Source organism: Ambystoma mexicanum, chromosome 3q (assembly GCF_040938575.1).
Source record: "Ambystoma mexicanum isolate Mex_15411 chromosome 3q, UKY_AmexF1_1, whole genome shotgun sequence".
NCBI classification, from domain to species: domain Eukaryota; kingdom Metazoa; phylum Chordata; class Amphibia; order Caudata; family Ambystomatidae; genus Ambystoma; species Ambystoma mexicanum.
Genome location: NC_090926.1, coordinates 28,278,681 through 28,305,356, shown reverse-complemented (window position 1 = coordinate 28,305,356; position 26,676 = coordinate 28,278,681). Strand labels below are relative to the sequence as shown.

At 45.3% G+C, this 26,676-nt stretch overlaps 1 protein-coding gene across 2 annotated transcripts in view; it reads right to left on the bottom strand.

Moving 5' to 3' along the window:
• Positions 1-26,676, bottom strand: part of CSNK1E (casein kinase 1 epsilon) — a 324,271-nt gene that overhangs the window by 103,597 nt on the left and 193,998 nt on the right. For both annotated transcript variants that reach the window (XM_069652976.1, XM_069652977.1), the window contains 3 exons: positions 8,070-8,218; positions 5,583-5,811; positions 4,797-4,967 (listed from right to left, as the gene is read on the bottom strand). In XM_069652976.1, coding sequence (XP_069509077.1) covers positions 4,797-4,967; positions 5,583-5,811; positions 8,070-8,218 — 549 coding nt within the window. The remainder of the gene's footprint in view (positions 1-4,796; positions 4,968-5,582; positions 5,812-8,069; positions 8,219-26,676) is intronic.

Here is a 26,676-nt window from a genome sequence, read left to right as displayed (position 1 = left end):
TTTGTGATATTACAGAGCGTTTAACAAAGCGTGTGGAATTTGAGCCAGTCGTGGTTTGGCCGCATCTTTGATTTTTAATTTCCTTGCTGGTCAAATTGAATAATGCCTGGTTCAAAGTATTTGACTTCGGGTCAAACATATTGTACATCCCCTAAGCTTTCTGCATGGTCAGATTAGGCTGATACCAAGGGCTCACGCCTATCCACATTCTCCGTCTGAGTAGCCGGTTTGTTTATAGTATTTCCATTAGAGCATTTAATAGCACGAAGACTGGCAAAATAGGTTGTATATTACCTTCATTTGTCTTGACCTCCTCAACTGGTTCACCAGGGCTTAACTTAATTACCTCAATTAAGTCAGGATCAACCCGCGGCGCATTAGCTTGTAATGAAATTTTATACATTTTTTGGTCAGACCTATTAGTTGGTTGGTAATTTGGTCTATTTGAGCTGCCCGTCGTGTCAATTTAGAGTCTAGGGATTCGAAAAGCTTAAATAAAGAATTAATGGAGTTATTCATTGCTGTTAACGCGATTTCCAATAAGGGGTTGTGATTCTTGGATGGATCTACAGGGCCAGGCGGAATTGAGGCAGTCAAAGCCCTTCGGGTGTTGGGTGTGCAAAGGAAGAAGTCCCATTTACAGATGGTGAAACATGATTTTCGAACAAACTCAGAGAACCATATAATTCACAGTTATAGGCGAAGGACAATAGGGCCCATTCGCACCATCAAACCCACTCAGCTCATTAGGAATGGAAATACAATCTGGGGCTATATTGATTGGTTGTGAGTCATGAGTGGCGCCTTTATGTTTATCAGAGTAGACAGCGGGCACCAAGGCACCATCAGGTTCATTAGTAGCAGCAGATTTCTCAAGGTTATTAGAAATAGCTGGTAATATATCAGTCTCAGGCTGCGTAGTGCACACTTCAGTTATTAAAATCGTGTCAGATATAGACCTATTTTTGTCACCATTAACAAGATGCAGAGGTAACTCATTAGATATTGGTATACTCTGTATAATATTCACCACAGATAATGCATTAGATTCACTTCTGGGAAAACAGAACCCATGAATATCACCCGTTAGATTCCTTATCTCGGGTGTCATAAGCGGTTGTCCGGTAATTTCTTTTTTAATGCAATTGTAGGCGAGGGCTTTTGGCGTACTGCTTTTAACAAAACTGATGTTTTGGGAAACTACCAAATTAGTCGGCATACCCGTTTTCAAAGTGTACATATTGGCCTTCATATTCTAGAATCAGAGTAGTTTGGGGAGGCTATACAGCTGTGTAATGGTCACCAATAATCACAGTGAATGCTAGTTATAATTAGAATACCAGCATGAAGGACCCACACACATTGAGGTCTCAACTCTCCTCGATGAACAGAACTAAAGTACCTCCAGAATTGAACACAAATTCTCGCTGAAATTAGTTGCGAGTGTATCCTTTCACAAGCCTTTGCCGCTGCCAAGCTGTCACAGCTTAACAGCCCACAATTCCTGTCTTCAATCGCAACACTTTCACTCTCGCTGTATCGATTCTCTGTATTGTCACTCTCATTATTCACAAAGGAAATCATGCTAAGTTAGTAATTTGCTACACGCTGCACAAAGCAGCAAACAACCAACGGCGCCACTTAGGAAAGTCACTTGACTAAAAAAGCGCGTGCGCCAAAAGGCACGCAGACCTTGCTTAATGTAGCTTCCGGATTCTCAGGGGGCGGGGCTTCAGGCCATATTATCGTTGTCTATTCAGGCCAGCTGCCACAATAGTTCCAGGCAGAGCGTTCTCCAGCGTCCAACAGCGCCACTTAGAAAAGCCACTTGCCAAAAAGCGCGTCTATAAGTCTATACTACACAGGTTGGTAGCGTGTTGAGCAGCCGGGGTTATCTCGAGAGGGGTCAATGTGAGCTGTAGGGGAGTTAAACAGAGATTCACAGTGACAAAGTAGTCACAAACTCTTACACACAAGGTTTCTTTAATAAACAATTATTAATGTATTGTATCAGTCAGTTAGAGCCTTCTTCAGAAGCGGGCAATATAATAGCAACACACAAATACACTTCAAAATACACACTTAGTATTTCTAACCCAGTAAGTACCCTTTTGGGATGGCACACAGACACATTCTACGCCCTCAGGTGCCTTTAGTAAATAGGACACTGGGGACATTAATATACTACTGTTGGCATTTGGAATTAAACTTTAGAGTTTGTCAAAGAGAAAGGTTATTATGACAAGAGATCTCACAAATATTCTCAAAGCAGTTAAGTACTTCTGGTAACACCCTCCCCTCCCCCAATGTAAAGTTAATTAATCCTTTCCTGGAAGGAAGACCAAACACATTCACAGAGGGAAGAAAAGTCATTCAGGAAGCCAGGCTAAGCCAAAGTCAATTGAGCAAAAGTCTAGGTGAAGCTGAAGCACTTCTCAGAGGTAGGTAAAAAGTCTTGCACAAATGTTTTTCAAAGTCTTTGTAGAAAAGAAGAATTCAAAGTAGGGCCACAAGCTGTTTAGGCTTGTGAAGTAAAGAAGCTATCAGCAACTCTACAGAGCAACCACAACAAGTCTCACCAACAGAGAATAAGGGTAGTTACACAACAAGAGGTACGTTCTCTTAGACTGTACAGTACCTTTAGGTTGAAGAAATATGCAGCCGATGACTTCTGTTCCTGTGCAGCTGTGCAGATCCTGGTGTTGCTGTGCATCAGCCGTGGGGACAAGAGGAGGACTTCTGCACTGCAATGGCGCGGTCACCGACCGCAACCAGCAATCTTCAAACAAGTGGCACTTCAGTGTTTCAGCTCCTCACGTCTACCGCAAATAGCAACACCACGGTTTCTGGCTGTCAAGATGGACTTTCCTTGCATCTGGGGTCCAGCACTCTGTTGCGGTGGCTCAGGCTCGGTCAGTCCTGCTCCTGGGAGTCTGGAGGATCTTCCTGGAGTTCTTGGCCAGCTTAAAAGCAACGCACACAATCTGGTGTTCCTCTTCCTGGCATCTTGGTTTCCAGCAGCAACTCTGGTAATTCAACCAGCTCTGAGAGGATGTGCAGGTGGCTTACTTTGGAGTTGATTGGTCCCTCCAACTCAAAGGGAGAAGACGTCCTTGCAGGGGCTTCTCTGTCTATACAAATTTGGAGTTTCAGCACAGCAGCAGTGCTTCACCGGGCAAACCAATGGTCCAGGTGTTGCAGCAGGCGTCCTCTTCAAGTTCTTCTTCGGTTCCTTCGTCCAGTGGTGGACTCTGCCTTCCAAGCCAAAAAAGCCTTGCCTTTTATGCAGGTCTCTCCCATTCATTCCAGCCCAGCTGTCAGTCAACCAGCAGGGTGGCTATCCTTGCCGGCCGGCCAATCACCACAGAGTGCATTTGGGTCTCCTAGGAGACTAAGCACAGGGAGTTTGGGGCACCTCCCTCACTTCCTAACCCCACCAGACACCCTGGAGCCAGAGGCGGCCTCACTTGTGAATCCTGGAAAAGGCAAAGCGAACAAAGAGACCAAACCTGGTTTGGCACACAGAGTAAATCTCAAGAAGGACCTTTCCAAGAAGAAATGGTGAAAAAAGAAGACCATGGCCATTTTGACAAAAATGGCACCTTGAGTGCTTTACTGCAGCTGCAACGGCAGCCCACGTCAAAAGCACACCACAGTAGTTAAAGTAAACCACTGCCATCAGCCATTAATCAAGGAAAGGGGAACATAAAATTGTTACATGATAAGCTAGACAAAGGGGATACTAAGTAACCCCTTCAGCACACGATTGTAAGATAGTGTGGGCTGTGTCTAGAAAGTTACAAATGTAAGTAAAGTCAATTTCACTTTACTGCTCTTGGAAACAGTAGTTTATCCAAGAGAAGGTATTTAAACCTTTGGGGAATCTGAAAAAGGCTTCCCTGTGCCACTGCACTGAAGGTGCTGTGTGACACAATGTAAAAGATGATGCTAACGGAGTTTGTCAGACTCAATAACCAAAAGAAACAGAGTTCAAAATCACATTAAAATACATGAGTGGGAAAAAGGGTCACTCTTTCAAGGTAAAAAAAAAAAATCAAGTCCTCAAAATCCAAGAGAGGGAGAGGGAGAGACACAAAGAGAGAGAGCGAGAGACTCAACCCACTGTCAGCATCCCTGAGAACAAGTGTTCGCTGCATGTGATTTGTCTGCGCCAAGTTTGTTTTACTCACAGTTGCGGTATATGCCACAATTTCCACTCCTAACGTACAGTTTCTTCACTCCTACTCAGTGCATTGACGCAGTGCTTTGTGCCGAAAAAAGTGAGACACAACTCACTGCCTCTGCACAGTGATTTAGGGGGTAATTGTCTTGGGGCTTTATCCCTGTGGTGTGGGGCTGGGCTAAACCTTCAAGGAAGCAGCTTTCTTTTCTCTACTCATGAAACACTTCTCCCCGTCAAAGGGTCTCCTTACTACTCTCAGCCCCTGGAACATCCAAGAAAAGGCTGAGGGATGTCTCTCGGAAACCCCTTTTACTGCCTCCAGGGGTAGCATCAAGGAGTGGATGTGGCTGCCACACGCCCAGAAAGTACTCCAGCCACTGCAAGTAACACACAGGTAAGGGAGGCAGTGGGGCAATAGCCGAAAAGACAAATCTGTGGTTTAAGAGTTCAGCACGCTCTTCAAACAAGTTATTGCTTTGTATGGGGAAAATATATTTTTCTGAAATCAAAAAAACAATTTGAACTTCACCTTCTCTCAACTAAAGCCTGCCACTCAACATTGTGTACCTTACGGCTCTTCCCGCCCAACCACTTATTTAGCATCTTCACTCACATGGATAACCTTTGCAGAGGACTTCGATCGGGGTTGACATCTTTTTCTCACTGATACGCTCGTACTTTTGCCTCTTTGTTGCCGCTTTAAGCCCCTGCCAGGGCAACGAGCCAAGATTAAAATACATCAGCACATAGCCGAGGCTCTCCAGGTCATCCCTGCGGCTTTGCTCTAAAGGGGACAAGAATAAAGTCAAGAAAATAGCAGCAGAGCACTTTGTGAGAATTGCTATTGCTCTGTGTACAGCACAAGGCATTGCAATCAGCGATGCACAATCAAGCTAGAATTGACATCTTCCTATACACACTGGAAGTGTGTGCATGAAACCATTAACGTGCCTCAATGTAAGAGGCCAACAGAGTTACAAATTATTATGCAGTGTATAGGTACTGGTAATAAGAAATCGGATGCATCAGAGGTAACTTTAATGAGCCAATATGGACGGAGTTCCTTCATTTTTAAGACTATCATGACCAAATACAGCTCGAAGATCAATATCTGATGCATTTAATCAATATAAAGATTTAAAACAAACATTCCATCACAATAAAGCAAACCTGGTGGCACGTGATCTTTGTGGCTGCTCTGCAAAAAAGCCCCTTTGGATCATGTCAATGACTGTTGGGGACACAGACACAGACTGGCAATGTCTCCAAAACCTTGCATTCGGCTAGACACATGCAGGCATGTATGCTATGATGTGAATGAATTTAGGATAGTCTTATTGTAAGTCACATGACTGTCACATGATTTCCACAGTGCCACTGGCACTCTGGAGCCACTCACCAATGCCCAGATGGGTGTTGATGGAGGCATAGCGTGCAGTGCCGGTCAGGTTCTTGTTCTCGCGATAGGGGATATGCTGGTGGGTGCGAGCATCACGGTACTTCTTGGCAAGTCCAAAATCAATGATATACACCAAGTTCCCTTTCTTTCCTAGGCCCATCAAGAAGTTGTCTGGCTTCACGTCACGGTGGATGAAGTTCTTGGAGTGAATGTACTCAATTCGACTTATCTGGAAATAAAAATGGTTTTGTGTCAAAGGGGCAAGGTAATGCCCCCACATATAAACGGTGCATGAACTGTTTTCAGTTTCCAGTACTAAAGATAGCCATGACAGTTTCAAGCCAGGGTTATGAGGGAGGGCATGCGCAAGTGAGAGGGCGGGCATGAAGGAGGCCGGTCACCAGGCAGGGTGGGCACGAGGACAGGCTTGAGGGGGAGGGCGGCTGCGATGAAGAGGGGAGGCACAAGGTAGGGCATGCACGAGGGAGAGGACGAGGGCTGGTGCGAGGGAGAGGACGAGGGCAGGCACGAGGGAGAGGACGAGGGCAGGCACGAGGGAGAGGACGAGGGCAGGCACGAGGGAGAGGACGAGGGCAGGCACGAGGGAGAGGACGAGGGCAGGCACGAGGGAGAGGACGAGGGCTAGTTAGAGGATGAGGACGGGCACTAGGGAGAGGACGAGGGCAGGAATGAGGGCGATGGAGAGGACAAGGGCGGGCACGAGAGCGATGGAGGACGAGGCGGGCACGAGGGTGATGGAGAGGGCGAGTGAAGGCACGAGGGCAGGTGCAAAGGAGAGGGCGGGCGCAAGGGAGAGGGCGATCAAGGGTGAGGGAGGGAAATAAAGTGTGAGAGTGAGCACAGGGGCACACAAGAGAGGCGAGCGCAAAAGGCAGATGAGGACGAGAGGGTTGTGTACCGTCAATGCACTGCCCTTCTATGCCCATCCATGTGTCTGTGTAGTGGCATTTCTGTGCATGAGGACCTGGCCTTTGACACTCCAAACAAAAATGTCACGCAAAGCTGGTACTTTGGGTATATGCCTATACATGAAATGGGAGTTACATACACTTCCAGAATACATTTAGTGGAGAGTAGTAAACACTGAACTAGATCACAAGGTTAAACTCATTTCCTTGGTTTACCTATCTTAGTGAGGTGCTACTTAGGTCCTTGCTAATAGGCTGTCACCTAGGTCGTCACAAGCACAGTAAAGTAACAAACAAGTCCTCCTTTCAACTCCTCACAGGTACAAACATTGCAGAATTTATGTGTGTGGTGAGAGCCCCATCCCTGTGTATGCAGGCAAATGGGTGTGCATTTATCTGGCGGTTCATTTTTGTCCAAGTGTGTGCGTGTCTCCCCGACTCAGTGAGGCCATCCCTGTTTGTGTGCAGAAATGAAATAGGAGTGGAAACATCAGCTCCGGAGAGTGATGCACTTAAAAAAAAAAAAAAAGAACGGTGAAGGTTCCCGTAATGGAACAGGAGGGCCTGCAGCAGGCTAGGATTCAGGAGCACCTAGAGTTGTGCAATACTGACAGCAGTAGAAAACCTGCATGTGCTGCATGTCAGGTTTTAGAGAGGTTTGTGGCCTCAAATGCTAAAACAGCCAGAGGATGTTACAGGACAGCAGAGCTGTATATGCGTGCAAGATGTGAGATCCCTACTAGATCCTCGATGCTGCACATAACAGCAATAGGAAACGTGTGCCTTTATTTTTACGATTGACATCAGTTTTTACTATTCACCATCTTGCTGTTCTAAACCGAAATATGTCCCATTTGATTACATATGAGGAAGGATCCAACTCAATTGGCTTGGAGCCGCCCCTGAATGCAGGTATTGAATCAGCACTATTGTAAACCAAGGAGGCAGCCCTTACAACACAGAGAGAACACCCTCACCACCACCCTCTTGCCAACAACCACCAAGCAACCCTCCCTACCAAAAAGAGAAGTGTGACCATTCGACCATCCTCAAGTTTTGCCTTCCGACCATCTTGGATACATTGCCCTTCAAAACCCCGATGCTGAAACATATGCCAAACATCAAAGGAAACATGCCATCGACACACAAATATCTGCTCACTGGTTATTTTTTTAAACATTTAACTGGTGCCTAATTTTAACTGGTGCCTAATTTTAAGTGGGATGACAATTCAGGAAACGAGGCTGCTGTAAATCAGATTCACAAAGACAAGCAGTATAACGGGAAGCCTCTGCAAATGGGCCTGTGTGCGAAAGTGCATCTCTTACAGCACGTGCCCAGTACTCTGAATGCTAGTCAATTCACCGAATTTAGAACCTCTCAGGCCCCAATATGGACTGTATACTCTATCCAAAGAATCTAGAATTAATATCTGAACACTACATAAACATCCATCTACCCTCTACACCACTCTAAGAGGGTTGCCGGTTGGTACTGACATGAAATCGCCCAGAGATCTGAAATCTAGGATGAGGTACAGTGAGACTGTTCGCTTTACCATCTGGTCCGCAAGCAGCAGCACCGTCTTCAGACTGAACTTGCGGGAGCAGAAGTTGAACAGATCCTCCAGACTTGGGCCCAGCAGCTCCATCACCATGACATTGTAATCACCTTCTGCGCCGCACCACTTAATGGACGGGATCCCCACTGTAAAGGGTCCAAAAAGAGGGTGGAGTGGGGTGGGGGAAGGCATACAGACGGGGAGAGCAGTAGAGCGGCAGGAAAAAAAGGAAAATAAGAAAAAGAAGGTTTGTGAGAATGGACATTCAATGGTTTGTACAGATAGCAACACCCGAATATGCAATCAACATTACACAACCTAAGATTTTTCCACAGGACATCAAGGCTGTGTAAACTATGGCTCTCATGATGTTTCGGACTACAACTCCCTACAATGCCTAGTCACTGCCTACGTTGGCTAGGGCTGAGATCAGTTGTCCAAAACATCAAGAGGGCCGAAGGGTGCAGTATCCCGTTTTACAGGATTCTCCCACCGTGATTCACTCACAAAGGTGAATTAAGCACCACTTAGTCAGGATATTGTATTTTGTTCATGGAACCCTTTTTTATTCAGCCTTGCAATCCTGAAAGTCACTGTACATTTAATTGCTATTTTATAACACAATTTTTATTTTATTATGCACTGCGTTTTAGCCCTTTAGGGGTATTGTGCATATGCTAGCTTAGAGGAATGCAACCTGCGGTTGTCCAGCTCATTTGGACTCAGGCTTCGCATTGTCACTCCCCCATGTTGGGTAGGAATAATGAGACCCAAAGGATTTAGACCTCTGTGCTAGATAGTCAAAGGATCCAAGGATCATAAGGTACAACATACCCAATCATCCAAGGTGCAAGAAACAAATTGGTTACAAGTGACAATAACTTTGTTGCAGGATACAGGTTAGAGTCGGATGCTTCTGCTATTTAGAAGTTGGGTTTGGAATGGTTACAGTATCCCTAAAAAAGAAACATTAGAAACAAATGTGTGCAATAACCTTTGATGTGACTGTATTGAGACATGATCAACTGCAAACCCACAATGGCAATAGCCCCATCTTCTGGCAATGTATGTGCTATGTCATACATCAGAGTTCAACAGCACGCCAAAGCACATCAATCTCACAGGGAGGTCCAATAGCTTGCAGGTCAATGCCACAGGTTACAAGCTGCAAAACTATCCTTGAAAGATAAGTACTTTCTTTGTTTTGCAACACAAATCGGTCAGAATAATAGCACTCTTAGGAGTGGCTTTGAGCAAAATTAAATAGATTTTCAAGTACAATGCTTGCCATCCAATACTATACATTTTGCTGATAATTCGAATATAAACAATAGCATACTGTTAAATTGTGTAAGGAATTCTGTGACTGGTCTACAGATTACCTTATTTTGAAATGTCACAAAAACGCTCTTTCAACTTTTAAGATCTGTGGTTTTTCTCTAGCCTTCATAACCAACTGGCTTTCAGGCTATGTAGATCTTTCCTCTGGTGACAGAGTTCAACGAAAAGTGGTCGTTTAATAGTCCCCACAGAAATGGTGTGCAAAATTCTTAATTCAAACTTAAGAAACTATGCTATGAGTATTGTATCTACATAGCCCAAAGCAAATGAAAGCTCTTCAAAATCTTAAGGAATTGACCTACCCCACAAAAAAAAGGAGCTTGTAATCCAAATATCCAATGTCTTCCAGGACCAGACAAATAAATAAATAAATAAATAAATAAAAACGTTCGAACATCAAATCTCAGTCAACATCAAACAGCATCCTGATAGATTGACCAGTCCCCTACATTATCAGAATTTTAAACATTCTAATTGGAATATTTAATCAGCGAGACTAAATGCCAATAGTGTGACCCCTATCTGACATTCCTCAAAGAGCAAATCACTTCCCTACCAAACCCACGGACATTCTGAAATACCTCACATTAATGCTGCCATAGCCAAGTGACTCTCAAACCAGCCTCTATTACAATGTTTTTTAAATGAATACAATGCATACCTTACCACCACTGAAAACTACCACACATTGGCCCTCATTACAAGTTAGCCGGTCCGGAATAAACGGTGCTGGTAGAACCGTACCGGCACCGTTTTCCGGACCGGCTCATTCTGTCCTGCAATGGCGGAAACACCATCACTGCAAAGCGACTCCCAGCGTGGCAACGCACCCTGTAGCTCCGTGCACGTAAACAGCAGGACTCTGTGGTGCACCCCAATCACCGGCAATGCGCAATACCGGGCACATTACGAGTAGCACAGACACGGAAACACTGGCAGGTACATGGCGTAAACACTGTGCCAGTACCACCGGCACCGCAGACATGGCGTTAAACAGTAACCAACTTCAGTTGAGGAACCTTTTAAACAACGGACATTTATTCAGGTAGACCTCTGCGCCCTTTTGTCAATAAAGGGAAGGTTTCTATGTTGGTTGCATGGATTTTGTAACATCGGAGAAAAAGTGGTTCCTCTACTCCGTTTTATGAACAAGGGTAACAAGAGAGTTACTTGTATCATTCATGCGCCCATTTTTTAATGAAAAGACTACACTTTAGTCAATGTTTAGTTTTTTTAAATGTAAATTTATAGTAAGTAAGTGCCCTTTTGATGACACGTGTTTCGACGATCACAGTCGTCTTTTTCAAATCAGGGCTAAGTGGTATTATTGAATGATTTGTAATGAAGCTTTTCAGCAAGTCAAACTAAGTCATGGGTTCAATTCCATCCTACGGCATCCGTGCAAATCGTCCGCGTTCGCCCATGGCGTTAAACAGTGGCAGGTGAGCTGCAACAGGCCCCAGGTGTGCACAATCAGGCAAGCTGCACATCATAGGCCACTGGGAGCCTACAAAAGGGCCACACCCAAGCCACCTTCCAACACAACCATGCTGTCAGCCGCCCTAGCAGCAATTGGTTTAGGGAACCTGCAAGCAGCAGTGGGGATTGAAGCAGCACTGAGGCAGAGAAGGAGGCTGCGGCAGCAGTAGTGTAGGTGCAGGAGGCAAATCAGGAACCCGGTGGCCATCCCAAACATCAATGTGCAGCAGGTACCACCCTGCAGGCAGCCAGTAATACCCTGCATCATGGCCTCACCCTGGAACCTGACCCCAAGTCAAATACATTCATTATATCGGATTGAAAGGGCCTCAATCATTATCAATCGTCACCCTCATTGAAGAGGACATCAGCAGCCGCATCGGCATCCGGACTGCAATCCCCACCCCTGCTGAAGCTAGTCTCCGTACTGCATTTCCTCGCCACTGGAACCTATCAGCACACTGATGGGGAGCTGTACGGGCTGTCACAACCCTGTTTTTCCAGGATACTGCTCCAGGTACTGGATGTGCTGCTGCGCCAAAACACATTTCCCTACCCCCCCCATACCCCTGCTTAGGTCAATTCCACCAACGTGGCCTTCCATGCCATTGGTGCCATGCTGAATTGCATAGGCGCATTAGATTGCACGCACGTGGAGTTGACTGTCGGACGTGCAATTGAGGCAGTGTATCGCTATCGGAAGCAATTCCACTCACTGAAAGTCCAGATGGTCTGCGATGCCCAATAACTCATCACGCATTGCTGTTCATGTTTCCCAGGGTCCACACACGACTCAAAGGTATTTCAGTATTCAACTTTTCCACGGTACATGGAACATTATGCAGGACAAAGCACATGGCTGTTGGGCATGTACAACTGCCAATGCACGAGCCCTGTGTATTTTAGAGGGGGGTGTTGGGAGGGGGGGGAATAGTCAAGGCCCACAGTGTCCCAGGCAGTTGGGCGAGCACAACTGCCAATGCCTGAGCCCTGTGTATTTGGGGGCGTGGGGTTTGGGGGTAGTCAAGGCCCACAGTGTCCCTGGCAGTTGGGCGAGCACAACTGCCAATGCATGAGCCCTGTGTATTTGGGGGGAGGAGGGCGGGGGTGGGGGATAGACAAGCACCAGATTACACACAGTTTACCGCAGCAACTTGAATGTTGCACCATGCCATGTTATGGTAAAACATGCCCTGCCTTTCTTCATGTACACCCTAGCCATGGGGTTGCACTACATGCAAGTGCAACATGAGGATGTGAGTACCTCCCCCACATGATGTACATTTGCTACTCCCATGCACACGTTGGGCGCATCTCGTGCTGTGCACAGTGGTCTCATCTTTGCTGTGATATGAGTCTGCCTGATGCAGATCTGCCCATCACCATACAATGCCGGAGTCACCCACCACATCTGAACACATGTACGTTGCAATGATTGGAACATGTTCTTGCCTAACATCACTCCACGAATCTAAGCATCACAGAACCCAGCATGGAAACGTGATCCAAGTGTGCACAATAGTGGAGTCAAACATCTGATTACAAGAAGGGGCATCTGTGGAGTGCATCTGATACAGACAGTAATACCACAAACAGTAACATGTGCCCTTACTTTCACTCCCATGCAGGTGATGCCGGATATGCACTCATGCCATGGCTGATGACGCCCATACGACGGCCATGGAACAGGCATGAGGAGGCCTACAACCGGACACACATACATAAATGGGGCGTGATAGAGCGACCTTCGGAATGCTGAAGGCCAGGTTCCGGTGCCTGATCAGATCCGGTGGCGCATTGCAGTACAGCCTGGTGAAGGCAGGGAAAATAGAACTTGCATGTGCTATGCTGCACAATCTGAATACGCAGGAACATTCCACTGCCCATGGACATCGAGCCAGGAGATGAGGATGAAGATGATGATGGGAGCACTACCAGGCCGGGGTGCCATTGATGGACAACATGCACGTGAAGCACGCCTACAAAATCTTTTCTGATATACTTCATATGCACATTCAGCACTTCATGCTGTAGCACTAGAGTAAATGATTTCTACACACATGAAATGAGATTGTCCACTCGTCATTAGCATTTGCACACTAGTGCATTGTTGAATTAACAGGGGAAACAGGTTTAGTATTGGAATGAAGACCACACATGCCCCCACCTCCCCAACGTACCCACCCACCAACCAGGCCCAGACTAACAAACCCCATTAAGGACCACCCCCACCTACCCAACGTACCCACCCACCCACCAACTAGGCCCAGACTAATAAACCCCACTAAGGACCACCCCCACCTACCCAACGTACCCACCCACCAACTTGGACCCGATCACAACTTGTGCGACTCCAGTTCCGTGATGTACGGCCTATTTTTTGCCACGCTTCTGCCCACGGTTGTTCTTCCCAGAGGCTCCAGCCAGCCGTGATGACCTCCTCCGGGGGCTGCTGGCCACAGAAACTGTGGGTGTGCTGCTGGCGGAGGGAAAAGCAGGGTTTGGTGCTGGCACGCGACCCATGAAATCCTACTGGGCAACCAACATTGTCTTTGCAATGTTTGACATGATGTTGTTGACCTCCCTGACCCTTCGTGACAACAACATGCCCTATCGCACGTGAGAGGCGGCGCACCGAGGTGGCACTGATCTCTCCCTGCAGACGGGCCTCCTCCCCTTGGAACCTTGCCTCCTGGAGCTGTTGCTCCACAAGTTGAGTCAAACCGGCCTGGTGCTCGTTGATGCGCTGTGGGGAGTTTAATGGTGGATGTGTTGTGTGCCTCTAGGCCCTGGCTGGAGGGGGGAGGTGGGGGGGGGGTTAATGGTGGATGTGTTGTGTGCCTCTAGGCCCCGGCATGGGGGTGGGTGTAATGGTGGATGTGTTGTGTGTCTCTAGGCCTTGGCTGGGGGGGAGGGGGAGGTTAATGGTGGATGTGTTGTGTGCCTCTAGGCCCTGGGGGGGTGGAGGGGGGAGGGAGGTTAATGGTGGATGTGTTGTGTGCCTCTAGGCCCTGGCTGGGAGGGGGGGGGGGGTTATTGGTGGATGTGTTGTGTGCCTCTAGGTCCTGGCTGGGTGGGTGGGTGCGGGGGGTTTGTTAATGGAGGATGTGTTGTGTGCCTCTAGGCCCTGACTGGGGGGGGGGTGGGTGTAATGGTGGATGTGTTGTGTGTCTCTAGGCCCTGGCTTAGGGGGGGGGTGGTTGGGGGGTTAATGGTGGATGTGTTGTGTGCCTCTAGGCACGGGCTGGGGGAGGGGGGAGGGAGTTCTAGTCTTCCTTCATTCATGCTCATGGCTTAGCACTCTGTGTACTTACCAGCCTCACCAGGTGTGCCTGCTTCGACCTCAGATTCAGACACCCTCAATCCAGTCAAGGTGCATGATGCTGCTGCACCTCTCCTCCCAGGTTTGCAGCTTCAGTGGGGAATGTGGTCTCCCTCCTGTGCCACTGCTCTGCTGCCTGTGTGCTGCCAACAGGTTCCTGACCTGCAGCTGCAGGTCGTCCCACCGCTTGTGGCAGTCCTTCACCGTCTGCATTGTCACACCCACAGCTGTGCACTTCTGGGCAGCCTCAGCCCATATCCCCCATTCTCCTCTGCTGCATGCTGTGCCTCTGGTCTGCACTGAACAGTGCTGGTGCATTTGCCACAATGTGCTCCACGTGCACGGTCAGTTCCGCCTCGCTGAAGTGGGGTTTTCCACTGCTGGATGGCTGGGACCCTTGATGTCATCTCCAATGATGAATTTCAGCAGTCACAGGAGCTGTGGGCCTTGTGGTTCCAGAGGATTGCAGTGGATTGTGCTTTTTGTAATGGCCGCCGCTGTCTTTCCGGTTTTCGCGATCAAAGTATTACCTGTTCGGGTATTTCCGCATCTGCTCATACTGGCATGGCCGTGGCGGATACGGATAAACCGCTGCCATTTGGCCCAGTGAATCCGTCTCCGTGGGTTTTATCGTGATGGCGTGGGACCAGTTCCACATTGTTCTGGGGTGCCCGACTGACAACCCGTAATTGTACCTTACTTCCGCATACTTGCGGTTGCAGAAACAGTGTCACCGCCATCACGGTAAGACCGGATTCCCGGACCGCCTAACTTAAGTAAGGCCCAGTATTTTCTGGTAGGCATCTCCTCCATCTTGACTGGTGAACCAGCCTCTTAAAATCATTTTGACTGACCTACGGCTCTACCATTTGTCAAACTGTGAACCATTCAGAGGAGCCAAAAGGCAGGTTACCTGAGATGTTCCCTTGTTTTTTTTGTCTCTTCAGAGCCTTTAATGTATTGCTGTATTAGCAGTTATGTTCTCCTAACCAACATTTATACTGCTCCCATCACCATCGTAGTGGTCTTACAACGCTCAGCCTTGTCCGAAAAGCTGGCGTATTGTGGCTGTGCCAGTGCATTACCAGACCTTAGTTGGTGGAAAGGAAGACCTGAATCGAACAAGTATAGTAGATAGTGCACTATATGTAATTGTATATTTGTAAAGCCCTTATACACAAGTGAAGTGTTTCAAAGCGCTCCAGGGCGGGAAGGGAACAAGGGAATACAGTCATTCTTAGGCCTTGAAGCTTCCGAATGATCGAACAATGGTGAACACTCAATTCGGTTGACATAACTTTCTTCACCACACTTAAAACGTTTTCGATTTGTTAAAGTAGCAGTGTCTAGCGTTAGGCTTATGTGCTTCTTTATTATTTCCATGCATCTAACTGGTAAAATTAAAGTTTTCAAACGTTATGACTTCAGGAGCCAAGCTGCTAAATTGGTTGTCCGAGGATGTAGGCTTAACCCCTGATTTTGTGACATGTAGTACGGGCATGTTCATTTCAGCCGTGGGCAAAATGACATCTTGAGGAGGTGGGAATACCATGTTTCACGTGCCCACATTGGAGCAATTCAAATCATACTCAAGCGATCATGGTGCATTTTGTGGATTACTCTGTTCAAGAGTGGTGTTGGAGGAAAAACGTATGCAAATATCCCTGATCAACTGATCCACAGTGCATTCCCCTTGGATTCCTTCTGTGGGAACCTGGAGGCGTAATCTAGGCATTTTTCATTTTCTTTTGTGGCAAAGAAATGTATATTTGGTTGCTTCCAGTGTGTATAAATGTTGTTTAGTATGCCAGAGTGTAGCTGCCACTGGTGTTCTGAGGGTGGATACACGTTTCAGCATAGTGTGTCTTCTAGGCAGTTGTGTTCCCCTGCAATATGTTGTGCCTGTAAATGTATGCCTTTGTGAGCCTCCATTTCCAAATCTTCTGTGTCAGTGTGGACAGACTTAGGGAGGGAGTCTTGTCCCGATTGTTGATGTAAAACATGGCTGATGTGCCGACTGTGATAATTAGCACATTTTTACCCATTCAGTGATGTTGGAATGCTTGTAGCACTTTGCTGCTAGCAATTGCAGAACATTTATTGCGTTTATTTGAAAGTGGTTTAGACCACGCCCCTTGCACTAATGTGGTGGAGATAGTGGGCTCCCCAACCTGAGAGTGATGCGACTGTTGGGATTGTGAGGGTTGACAGTTTTCCCCATAACAGGTTTTCTTTTGTCCACCACTTTCGCGCCAACACCACCCCTTGCGAAATATCCACTAGATGCTCCCAATTCCCTTTGTTTTTATTTATTTATTGTGATTTTGGTTGCTCATACTCAACCTTCCACGGTATTACAAATGGAAAAGCAATAAAATGAAAAACAAATCATATTGAAATATATTAAAATCAACAAAACATTACTAGACTAATTTCATTATGGTCTCATAACGTTTCAACACACTAAAACCCATTAAGAACTCTCCGAATAGTTTTACCATCCACGTTTTATCAGGCCAGCCTTGTGTAAAAATTTTATAACTGCAAAGTTTCCTCCCCACTGGAAATTCTATAAAAGAATAATCCCATGTTGGGAAAGGCAACATGATGTAGCTCTAGCCATTAGGTTCCAACTACAGCTAGAGCTGGGCAATTTGGAACAATATGCTCTCTAGTCTGGATGAAAGAGTGATCATTGCATAAAGTACATCCAATGACTGTCCTTGTTCGTAGATCTTGCCTGACAAATATCTCCCGTAGGAAGCAAATTCAGTCTGTAGCATAAAAAACAGACTGGCCCACTAACAATGTGGAAATCTTTCCAAATATTTAGGAATATAACCACAGGGCTTATCAATAGGAGAAAGACTATTCTGCAACTTGTAATGTCTCATCTTGGAAATCGTGTTAATCCAATCATGTCTAAACATCAATTTCTTGACCTTATTCAGATTTTCGATCAGGTCACTAGTCACTAAAATTACACAAGTTTAATATTTCATCGGCACTCCTAGTCAAAGCTATCTTGGAAGAGGACTGCATGACTCATGTCAGATCTTCATACAAGGAGTCCACCAATGGCACGAGCAGCATTTTGTAGAGGGTAAGAATTCTTCAGTCTAAAAGGCACCTTAGTGAGGTCAGGCCACGCTCATATCTCAATGAACGCTATAGGCACACAATCAGGTAAACATAAGGCATGCTTACAGACCCTGGCCTCGAATCGATCCCACTGGATTGAGCGCAATTCATGGTTGATTTTAGTGCCAGATAAGCTTGGAACTACTTTCATTCTATAATAACGGGCGAATCATAAATCTGCAATATTGTAAGCAAATTTTCTTCATTTGAGCAGCTCCTGATGTAGCCTTCATAATTCTAAGATCGCCTAATGCAGAAGTGTTATCGGATGTATCCATTTTGAAACCCAGGTAAGTCAGTGAAGGACTGGGCTTCAAAACCTGGTCTCCCATTTGCCATGTATAAACCATTTCTTTCTTTTTATTTGCTGAGAATCTAATCACGTGGGTCTTTCTACTGTTAATGCACAATTCATTCTGCCTAGAATATTCCCCAATTGCATCTAGCTGTTTTTGTAGACCCACCTGTGTTCTGTCCATAAGGATAACATTATCAGCGTCTATTATGTAAGGGATACTCAGGGTGGGGCAAACAGAGATCCTGACAGATAGTCACCCAAGTAGAGATTGAAGAGGCAGGGAGCCAAAACGCAGCCCTGGCGGGCCCACCTCCTAGAACAGAAGGCTTCCATCACGGCACCCTGACCATTGAATCTCAGCTGCAAAAGGGTGCCTTCATGGATGTTAATCAAAATAGCTAAGTGGGACTCAGGAATTTTCCAGTGCCTCAACTTGCACCAAATGAGGTTACGGTTGACACCATGAACGGCTTGTGTATGGTCAATGGCTGCCATGTACAGTGGCAAACCGTCTGGGATAAGCGAGCCCTCCCTTAGACAACTAACCAGAAGACCATTTAGATCAGTGCCCAAGCCCTTCCGGAATCCTGTCTGGAATTTCCAAATGACATCCGAATCAATCGTCCAGTCCATCAAATCATGAAAAACTAGTCCCGCAAAGACTTTACTCTTTGCAATCAAGGAGGGAGATAGAGTGCTATAACAAGGATTTGTCCTCTCTTGTAAATGAGGGCTATGACGACTGTTCGCCGAGAGATTGATGTCTTTCTCTGCCCTACTATACCTTTCGATAGTAAAAATAGAATATTGTCCACAATGCTATATTAGATTTCAAAAAAGAAATTTGCATACCATTTGAAGCTACCGCCCTAGAATGTGATACTTTCAATAGTTTCTAATGAGACATCTAGATCCACGTCCATTGTAGCCTCTGGACTCAATATATCTCTATCCAGATCGCTATATACATTCTGATAGTGCCTCACAAATGGGATTAATTTGTTGCAAATTCTGGGTCTTGTCAAGGGCATTGTTTCCCAAAGATTTCTGGTGTCCTTTATAAGAACGACTTCAAGCATCTTAAAGCCCTCATTATGTCGAAGATTATATTCATAGCACCTGATCCAATACTTGAATCGCTGTCTCAATTGCTTACAACCCACTAAGTACTGTTCCCCCCCATGACTTTGCCTCCTTAAAACATGTATGTCTTTTCTCAGTTCCTTCTTTTTATTTTGAATTATTGTATCGAAGAAATGCGTTTTAGGGTGTGCATTGTTCTTCCTACCCTTAGCTGTTTGCTTAAATTCATCCAGAAAGGCATAAAAACAGCATGGGGTTACTCTTTCCACTTTTTCCTCCAATGTGGAATTCTTTATTAAGTCTTGTGTATTCTACTATTAAATATAGAGACATTACCCACAAACCTGGATATTCTATTACCACTCCTATTTGCTGTTAGTCCACTGAACCATGAGCTCTCTAAAATACTCACATTGCATGTAATTCTAAGATTTAGCTGCAAATGATCACTTAGATCAGTATCAGTGACCCACATCTCGTCACAAAGGTCAAACACATCTTGGGATAGAATAACAATCCAATAAAGCAGAACGTCCACAAAATTTCCAAGTTTGTCTAGGTGGAATATCACCCTTTAATGACCCATTGGCCACTCGCAGGTTCCATGTTTGTAATAGATGAGCCCATTTTTCCCGGCTGCCCAAACTCCATTGTTACCCCTAGATGCATCTTGATCATCATATAGGGAAATTAAGCAATCCACACTTAAATCTCCTGCCATTAAAATGTGCCTCCCTCCCCTTTCACATACAAATAGTTCCAAAATGTCTCCACATTTATCCCAAATGCAGTCCATATCATTACAGCAGGGATTACTATAAACAAACATCGACTATGCTGCGACTGTAGGAGTCCCCTAAGTCTTACCACTATAGCCAAAAGACCATATGTGGAATCATCTATCACCTTGGACTCCAACAAAATAGAGTTGCGCCCCAATATAATTACAGCCCTCCACAACCTCCCTTGATGGTCTACCCCGTTTTGCCAATCGTCATCTGTCGGAACACTGAGAAACCATCAATAACTAGGGAAGTACACAACCAGGTCTCTTGTAAAAATATATCATCATTTGACTAGAACATTTTTGCCTGTCGCCACTACCCAAAAAACTAGTAAACCCCTGAGAGTTCCAATTAAAGATTTCCAGGCTACCATGTGCCACTGAAGAGGGTAAAGATTCGTCTTTCTCCCAACTTCTTAAAGTTGTCTCCCAATAATGCAGGGAGCCATAACCAATTGTGCCGAGTACTATTTACTTAACTGGTTGTAAAAACTCAACCCTCCTCCCGCCTTTGTCCTTAGCCAAACACATTACTCTCATTGGAACACATGAATCCAGCTTGAACGGTCCATTACTGGACATCTCCTCTATGTCCTCAGCCTTCGTCTCTGGCTATAGGACACTACGGAGATCATAACCCATTATTCCCAAAGAGTCTATTTCCGCTAAGATCATCTTCACGACTTTGTTCGATCTAATGTCCAGTTGAACCAAGTCTGATCTTCGAACCACTGGGAAGTAGACCCTTTCGATGTCTCTTAAATCTATTAAATGCAATCTAGGGATTTCGCGCAGAAGGGTAATAACATTTGTTCTATTCAATGAAACCTCCTTGCCATCTTGTCCAAACATTTCTAATAGTTTCAGACTCATTTCCTTAGGTGCTTGTATCGCCTCCTTTGTAGCACTGTTGCACGTATCCAATAGATTAATGACAAATTCAACATTATCTGCGCTCAGACCAGTTGTCCTAATAGTAATAGATCGCTTCACAGCGTTATTCCGGGGTACCTTTGGGTTATTTGAACCCATTATGCCCATTTCTACATCCCTAAACTCACATTGGTATCCCCTTTCCCTCCTTAGTTCCATATTCGTGATTGCCTTCAGTTTCTCAGTATCAGTTCCCTTCGATAGACTTAATACTGAAGAACAATTTTCCATGGCATTTCACTCCCCTTTTTTTGAGGCGGACCATCTTTACCACTAGCCAGGTTTCCGAAATTGCACTGGCAAGCTTTGTCACTGGCACTTAGTAATTCACAATTCTCGACCGAGGGCCCAACCTCTACTTTCTGGGAGGAAGAGTCCCTGCACAATGCGCCTTCATCACTTTGCAATCCTTGGAGTTTATCCTCACTCTCCCAGTCAGTTTTATCGACCTACATCTAGCTGGTTCTCCCATCTTGGGCAAGTGACCATAACATAGTCTACCCTCAAATGTACCTTCCATCAACGGCTGGCAAGGCAAAGAGCAGACATTGTTAGAGTTATCCAGGTTATCATTTGTCTCAGTCACTGCTATAATGGTTTTACTTTTACTCTTTGTAATTTTTCTTCATAGTAAATTGAGTTCCAGTCTTTCTAGTGGATTTAAGAACAATAACTTCATTGTTGTTGGCTTGTTCAACTGGCCATTTACCTCAATCGTGGCCGTAGTCATTTTATTTGTAAGAGCTTCTTGGTTTTTCACCAGGATACATTGGTTGCAGTCTCTCTATTAGACTTGGGGACAAGAAATTCCTCTGTAATATTTGCCTCACCTTTATCTCCTTTCTGTGCTGTCTTTGGCAATTTTTTTGTCCTTAGAACTCGAGCTTTAGTGATGTGGCCACCGGAGCGTGTCTCTTCATTATCTGTGTCCACTTCAGAATCTTTCAGCAGCCCGGATTTTACTGAATTTTCATTTATATCATTTACAATCTCTTGGTCCGGGCTCTGCGAGTGAGTTGTTCTTCCAAACTTTTTGTGGAGTGGGTCACCGTTCTAAAAGATTGAATAAAATCTATTTGAGCTTAAAGGCTGTATGTCCTCCGAATGCTCTGCGCTTGTCGCCCTTACAGTGTTTACATTTTGAGTTTGTATATTTCCTCCTTTTACCTTTAGATCTAGTTTGCCTCCTTGTGTTATTTGCCCTGTCATCAGAATGGGCTTGGGATTGCGAAGTCTCCTGGCTAGTTCTCATTTGCCCCTGCTTAGGGAGAGACATACAAGTAGTCCTCAGTGGCTGGCCAACCATTCCTGATAAATTAGACAGACTAATGTATTAGTTCTATTTTGAGTTTTACATTACGGAGCTGAAGTGTCTGAGATTATTGCTCTAATCCGATGTTATCATACAGATAGGACAGCAAACTAATTACCATGTTTAGGGCAGAAATATCTGGGGCGGTCAATTTGATTGTCCAGCTACTGCAATGTAGGATTTAGTGGTTGAGATAAAAAAGTTGGATTACTCTCTGTACTGTTATTAACGCGCTCGGTTGAAAAGGGGAATTGGTCCACGTCCTCACAAGTAGCCACGTTTACTTTTCCCTGAATACTTTGCACGGGTCAACTTCTGAAACCCTATAGAGCAAACTTTGGACACTGACGAATATGGAAATGGGCAATTAACAAGATCCGTCAGTCCTTGAGCTTTCCTCACCTCTCACACTTTGCTGTTCAAGGGTGTGGTTTCTGGTAAACTTCCAACTTTTCTTTGTTTGTACATTTTCCATCCAAGCATTTAGCCGTGTTCGTGGTTTCCTTAATGGGGGGCCTGCCTCAATGATTCCTTACGGCATATCTGGGGCAGGGACTCATCGTATCATAAATCCTCCAAGAGGGGACTTGTTTCACAACCATTTTGTTTTTCCACTTCTAATACGACTCACTACTAAATCCCTTTTACTCGTAAAGTTATAACCTTGATCTAAAAAAATCACCCACCATATTGGTTTTAGTTCCGGAAAGTGATGCTGGATGTAGTGTTCAAAATCATAGATGAAATGCTTAATGTAGAATTCACAACAAATGTCACAAAAATCACCATCCAAATCCAGCAACCTTATGTTAATTGAGTTTTTACCTAAAGCGGGAGAATTAGTAACCTTGTTGCTAGATAAAGCCGGTTGCCAGTCATTTGGTCGAAAACAATTGGTCGACTGGACAACTGGTCGAATCAATTTGGTCGAAAACCAAATGGTCGAATTTTTTTTATTATTATTTTTACCCCTTTTTTTTGGGGGGGGGCCCCCCCACCCCCTTTTTTTTCTCTCTTTTTTTTTTCTACACGAAAACCCACAAAACACATATATAAATAAAAAAAAAAAATTCGACCATTTGGTTTTCGACCAAATGACGTCGACCAAATTGCAGTCGACCAGTTTGTAGTCAACCAAATGACTGGACACCGATAAAGCCTCACCCTGGCTTTCATTACACACAGCTTTTTGCCGGTATATAGACTGCTAACATATTGTTCATAGTTCTGCTGAATTTGTGTGCCAGCAAAGCTGAGACAATCTCAAGTGAGCTGTATGTAAAAGAAGCAGCCAGTGCTACCATCTGTTCTCCCTCCGTAGGCGGTTTGGGCAGAGTCGAATCAAAAGAAATTAGAAAGTCGTGAGCTTGGGAGTCAACCATAACAATCTCCTCTGCCAAGGAGTAAATGCCACGGTTAATATCCGGCTCCATTTCACCTACCAGATCAACAATAAAGTCCATTGCTGATGAGCTGCCCCCACTTTTATAGGCCCCCTTAATTTGCACAGAACTCGTGAATGCACTCGAACCGGACCTTTTCTCTACATCACTAACTTTGGGCGAAAAGGCAACGTCTTCCCCTGTGATCTTGTGAATTCACACCATCAACATAGCATGTAAGGCTGAACTCATAAGTCCAGCATATGTCCCAGAATCGTTGCCGCTCGCCTCATGGATTGTTGCAGATCTTCCAGAGTCCCCCCCCCCCCCCGGTCCTCCATCCCCCCCACCGGTCCTACATTAGCACTCCTCTCCATCACAGCAGTCTTGGGGGTATTCAAACTGTCTGATATCTGGCATCTTTATTTCATTGTCTCCAGAATGTCTGGGGGACCAGATGTGAAAAATGAAGGGTCTAGATCATAAGACAGGAAAGCCAACAGATGTTTTTCTGCTCAGCTCCAACTCCTGACACCACTTGCTACCACTTTGCGCAGTAACAGTGGTTCTATGGGTAGCAGGTGAGGCAGCCCAACACAGGAGGCGGAGCCACCTTAAAGCAGGATCACTGTTCTTCAGAGCGCGGTTATCCAAATGAGGAAAGGCAAATGTCACTCAACCAATGTTGCAGCCAAGGCTGTGCACATTGTAAGAACAAGAAGCAGAATAGCCGGCAGACTCTTGCACCGGTCACACCAACACCACTTTGCTTGCGACCATTGTTTCACTGACCATTTTTGGAGTGGACACATTTGTAGCCTTGCATGTGGCACAATGAAGATGCATGACACCATCATGCGGAGTTTCTCAAAAAAAAGAAACGTCTGTAAAGGGATAGAGAACCGTCTTTGGTACAAATGACTGCTCGGAGGAACTGTTTTTGCTGCAAACTAGATTGGATTTCTTTTTGTCGATTGAAAAACCCAGTTGATGCAGCAGATTGTTCTCTGCATATTGTTTTGACAAACATATTGTTTCTCCTGTTACTAGGCAGTCATCCAGATAAGGGCATACTGGGATACTCCCTGCATAAATGCGCTGCTACCTCTGATAGCACTTTTGCAAAAACACGACAGGCTGCTTGATCCCGAAGGGAAGCACCTTTAATTGGTAATTTGCGTGAATTATTTTGAAATCTAGATATTTTAAATGAGCTGCCAGCGCTGAAGCATGAAAATATGCATCTTTCATATTTAGTGCAGCTCCGAAGTCCACCTTTTTGAGTAATGGGATGACTTCTTGCAATGTTGTAATTCTGAATTTTTGTGGCTTGACGTAACTGTTCGCTGGTCTTAAGTCGAGCACTGGGCGTTTTGTTTCAACTTTCTTTGGCACAAGGAAGAACACAGAATAAATACCCTGGTGTATATTTGATGCTGGGATGAGTTAGATGGCTCCTCTTTCCAGTAGTGTTTGGACTTAGGCTTGTAACAGTATTTTTATATGTGTTGGCAGACTATTGCGTCTTCGACCTAGAAATTCCACGCAATATATGTCTAACTATTGACAGCACCCACTTGTCTGAGGTGATCCCCTCCCATATGTGGGCTAATTATGTTATGTGCCCCCTACTGGGGTGACATGGGAGGGGGACTTGGAACAGGGAGTCACAGTTTTGTGGGTGTGGCTGAACATTAGTGGCTTGGCCTCTACCCCATGCTATGTCCCTTTCAGAATTGTCTAGGAAAGGAGGAGTGTGACATTGACTGTGAGCCTTGGTTGGTAAACCAGATACTGGACCCTGCACCCGAGCTGTAGCCCGATGCTCGATGATCTCAAGTACTTTGGCCATGGACACTTTGACGGTTGGAAAAGGAACCTCTTTGGGTAACATTTACTTATAACTTGGACTGTTTTCAGTGTTTTTGTGCTGTTTTTTGCAGTTTCTAGTGCATAGTCTACTGCTTTACCAAATAAGACACAGGGCCTTATTACGAGTCTGGCGGTAACCAAGCCAGAAAAAACGTCAGGTTACCGCCGGACCCGTATTACCATTCCGTCTCCGTGATTCCCGGAATCACTGGGGCATTACGACCCAGGTGACCCAGGAATTCCGAGGCGGAATTGTGCAAGTCACCATTCCCATGGAGCCCCATAGGACTCCATGGGGATGGGATCAATGGAAACACTGTTTCAGTCTATGACAGAGCCAGTGTTTCCATGTCCGCCTGCAGGCAGGTGGCGTTAAACCCCGCCAGGTCAGACCTGGAGGGAGTGACACCGCCCGCCTACAGGACTATCAGCTGGTCCGGAAAGAACAGTGGCAGCGGTTTTACCACCACCGTTCTTTCCGGACCTGCAGGTTCGTAATGAGGCCCACTGTCTTCTACTGGCATGTTAAGCAGTGTGGCCCGAGTCTCCAATCTAAAATTAGAATTCCTTAGCCATGAGTGTCTTTTTATCAGAGTACTCTCTGCCAATACTCTTCTAGCAGTTTATGTGGTATCAAGTGTATACTTGATAACAGTGTTGGCCATTTGTTTACCTACTGTTCATGTTTTGAGCATTTCCAATCTCAGGGGCCCATTAACACCATCTACAAGATCTTCCATGTGATCCCATTGTGCTCTATTAAAGCTTCCCATAAAAGCTGTATTAATAACAATTTGCTTTTAGTAAGCTGCTGATGTTGCCTCTTTTTTCCTTAGGGCGTACATCTTTTTACTCTCCTTGTCAGGAGGTGCTTCTGAGGTGGCCAGGGGTGTTCCAGCTCGTTTACGCGTAGCAATGACCACTAGTGAATCAGGTTTAAGATGCCCTTTAATCAACAAGGGAGAAGTTTGTTCCGGCTTAAAACTCTTTTTAATGCGAGGATTTACAGCAACAGTTAGGGCTGGGGTGGACAGGGATCGTGCCAATATCTTTTTGACAGATTATAACAGTGGAATATAACCCCTTATTTGCTTTTTCTCCTTGAGAAAATCATCGAACAAATCACATTCTTCATGGTTTTGAATCTTAAAATATTCTGCTGCCTTTTTAAAGAGATCTTTCTCTGGAATGTAATCATCTATGGGTGATGATGATATGGGCTTGACCATAATATCTGGGGATGGAACACTAAAGTCATCAGACTCGGTGCCTGCTTCCCGAGCAAAATCTTCTTCTGCATATAGTTCAATTAATGGCTCTTCATAATGGGATGCTTCCTTTGCTTTTTTAGGTGGTACCTCTCCCCTCCTCTACAATATGTTTATGTTTAATTGGATGCTTATCTAAAAATTCCATAATTCAGGCCCTTTTATTTAATGTCTTTTCAAATCTTTCTTTTTAGCAAGCACCACTAGAAGGTAGGGCCGCCAATGGAAAGACCACCTCTTCCTATTGACTTTGATGAGTCTTTTTTCTTTTTGAGTGTATCCCTTAAAGAGGGCTGGGGCATGGCCTGACCTTGGTGTTTCAACTGGCACCGAAACAGTCTGTTTCGGTGCCCGTGTTTACGGGTATGTGGAGTAGTTTTCGGTGCGGA